Source organism: Colobus angolensis, unplaced genomic scaffold, assembly GCF_000951035.1.
Source record: "Colobus angolensis palliatus isolate OR3802 unplaced genomic scaffold, Cang.pa_1.0 Scaffold128, whole genome shotgun sequence".
Classification (NCBI taxonomy): domain Eukaryota; kingdom Metazoa; phylum Chordata; class Mammalia; order Primates; family Cercopithecidae; genus Colobus; species Colobus angolensis.
The window spans coordinates 3,125,628-3,128,764 of record NW_012114030.1 but is presented as its reverse complement, the minus strand read 5'-3'; the positions used below and the strand labels follow the sequence as shown (position 1 = coordinate 3,128,764).

The 3,137-nt window shown below is 50.9% G+C and overlaps 1 protein-coding gene across 1 annotated transcript in view; it reads left to right on the top strand.

Annotated features, from left to right (window-relative positions):
• Nucleotides 1-1,594, top strand: part of CTF1 (cardiotrophin 1) — a 6,780-nt gene extending 5,186 nt beyond the window's left edge. The window contains exon 3 of the mRNA XM_011933657.1: nucleotides 1,136-1,594. Within this exon, the coding sequence (XP_011789047.1) occupies nucleotides 1,136-1,594 (459 nt within the window). The remainder of the gene's footprint in view (nucleotides 1-1,135) is intronic.
• Nucleotides 1,595-3,137: the final 1,543 nt, after the last annotated feature.

Here is a 3,137-nt window from a genome sequence, read left to right as displayed (position 1 = left end):
AAATAAAATAAAATAAACAAACATAACTAAATGCCATAAATAAAAAAGATTACCAGGCTGTAACTACATTGTCGATAATATACTTGGTTTAAAATATTACAGTAGGCAGGGCATGGTGGCTCGTGCCTGTAATCCCAGCACTTTGGGAGGCTGAAACAGGTGTGTCACCTGAGGTCAGGAGTTCGAGACCAGCCTGACCAACATAGTAAAACCCGGTCTCTACTAAAAATACAAAATTAGCCAGGTGTGGTGTGGCATGTGCCTGTAATCACAGCTACTTGGGGGGCTGAGGCGGGAGACTCGCTTGAACTTGGGAGGCAGAGGTTGTAGTAAGCCAAGATCGCGCCATTGCATTCCAGCCTGGGCAACAAGAGTAAAACTCGGTGTCAAAATAAATAAATAAATAAATAAATATTAAAAGAAAAGAAAATATTACAGTAAATAATGTAATCATAGTGTTCATTGATTGATATTAATATGAATATATTATTAATTAATGATGGCTTATCATACCCTTATTGTATATCAGATACTGTATTGTATAGACTCTGTGCTAAGTGCTTTTTTTTCTTTTAGAGTTTCACTCTGTCGTCCAGGCTGGAGTGCAGTGGTACAATCTCAGCTCACTGCAACCTCTGCCTCCTGGGTTCAAGCGATTCTCGTACCTCAGCCTCCCGAGTAGCTGGCCCAGCAGGCATGCACCGCCACAGCTGGCTAATTTTTGTATTTTTAGTAAAGACAGGGTTTTGGCATGTTAACCAGGCTGGTCTCGAACTCCTCAGCTGAAGTGATCTGCCCACCTCGGCCTCCCAAAGTGCTGGGATTACAGCTGTGAGCCACTGTGCCCGGCCTGCTAAGGGCTTTATATATATTATTTCCTATAATCTTCATATTAACACTGCCAGGTGGGAATTTCTGAAGCTTGTGACTCCACGTTGCACAGCTAGCATGCAGAGGATGACACACCTGAGCCTCCTAGGGCCTTTGCCCTGTGTCAGGACATCCCCGCAGCTCCCTGAGACACAGTAAATGATGACTCCTGGGAAGAAGCCAGTCTCAGTGGGCAGGCGTGAATTCAGAGTCCCAGGAACCGCTCTGGTCCCCTCACTCCTGTCTCTCTCTGTCCCTCCTGCAGCTCCAGTACCAGGGTAGCCCCTTTAGTGACCCTGGCTTCTCAGCCCCTGAGCTCCAGCTCAGCAGCCTGCCTCCTGCTACTGCCTTCTTCAAGACCTGGCGCACCCTAGATGATGGGGAAAGGCTGAGCCTTGCCCAGGGGGCCTTCCTGGCCTTGACCCAGCACCTCCAGCTCGTGAGGGACGACCAGAGCGACCTGAACCCTGGCAGTCCCATCCTGCTGGCTCAGCTCGGGACTGCAAGACTCAGGGCCCAAGGCCTGCTGGGCAACATGGCCACCATCATGACAGCCCTGGGGCTGCCAATGCTCCCAGAAGAGGATACTCTAGGGCTTGTCGCCTTTGGGGCCTCGGCCTTCGAGAGGAAATGTCGAGGCTACGTGGTGACCCGGGAATATGGCCACTGGACAGACCGAGCTGTGAGGGACTTGGCTTTGCTCAAGGCCAAGTACCCAGCATAGAGGGGTAGGACTTCCTGTTAGAGGCTGCAGCACTTCCTCTTTCACAGTGGCCTCTTTTCTGCCTTGCTTGTAGGCTAGAAAGAGATAAACCTTGTCTAGCAGATGGGGCTTGGGTGCCATGTCTGGAAATATTTCCTGGGAGCCAGGCCTCAATTCCTTATTTCAGGGCCTTCTGGCCCAGGTCCTCTGGCCTGCCTTCCAGGTCTGGGTCAGTCTCCATGAATACCATTCCATGGGTTACCCATCTAGTGGTACTGGGTGTCCACTTCCTGGTTGGAAAGATGCACCTCTCCAAAGAGGCTTCACCTGTCACTCTATAGGGAGAGGACAGTTGGTCCCCTTCCTAGGCTCTCCCCAAGACCTTCTCCTTTTTGTAATTTTGGATGGCCGGGGCTGCCTTCCTGTCTCTACCTCATTCCCTGTATGAAGATCCTGCCTTTCTAAGCAGACAGGCTTCCTTCTTCCTGCTGAAGCTCATTGGCTCCCCTTGTTGGCCTGTCTGTCTGGGGCTACTCTTCCACTTCTCGTCCTCAGTGGCTTCACTTCCTGATCCATGGAAGCCCAATTCTTGAAGAACTAAGGACTGCATCACATCTGTTTCCTGTTAGGACACATCCACTTCCTGTTCTGGGCTGGCAGAGGGCACCACTGACCGGGGGCTGTCAGCCTTCTATTTATACTGCTGTGCTTCTTGGGCATGTCTAGGTGACCAGGCTGCACCCCAATGGTCCTTTTCTCCCTAAAGCTATCTCCCCATTTTCAACAACTATATATACAGGTAACTTTAGTTTCATTTTTATTTTTAAACATTTTATTTACAAAAATTAATTTATTTTCAGAAATAAAACTCTCTTAAGGTGTTGCTTGTTTTGTCTCCCCACATCTGGTAGGAGGCAGTGGAGGTGTGCAGGGACAGGGCAGAGGGGCTGAAGGAAAGGAAGACATCAAAGGGACAAGGCTGAGGCCTGAAGGGATGGGGTGTGGGAGACTGGGGATGTGGGTGGAGTGAGCCTGAGGAAGGTGGCTGAGATGCAGAGTAGCCTTCCCCCAACAGGACAAGCAGGCACGCCCCTGGCCAGGAAAGCACAGAGAGACAGCCAGACAGGGACAGGGAGACAAGGTGTCACCTCCTTGAGATGAGGCTGAGATGTACACATGAGCTCACAGGGGGCCACCGGGAGGCAGGAAGTGGGGATGGAGAAAAACAGAGACCTCCCAAGAGCTGGGTAAAGGGGAAGGCCAAAGGGAACTGAAGCAGGCCCAAGGAAGGAGGGAGAGCAAGAAAACGGTAGACCCAGACGGAGTTACCATGCAGACGAGGAGGGCCCAAGAGTTAAGAGAAGGGAACAGGCCAAGCAAAGAGAGGCCGGGACAGTGGCTCATGCCTGCAATCCAAGCACTTAGGGAGGCTGAAGCGGGAGGATCGCTTGAGCCCAGGGGTTCAAGACCAGCCTGGGCAACATGGCAAAACCACGTCTCCACAAAAAATAAAATAAAAAATGAGCCGGCTGTGGTGGCGTATGCCTGTAGTACCAGCTGCTGG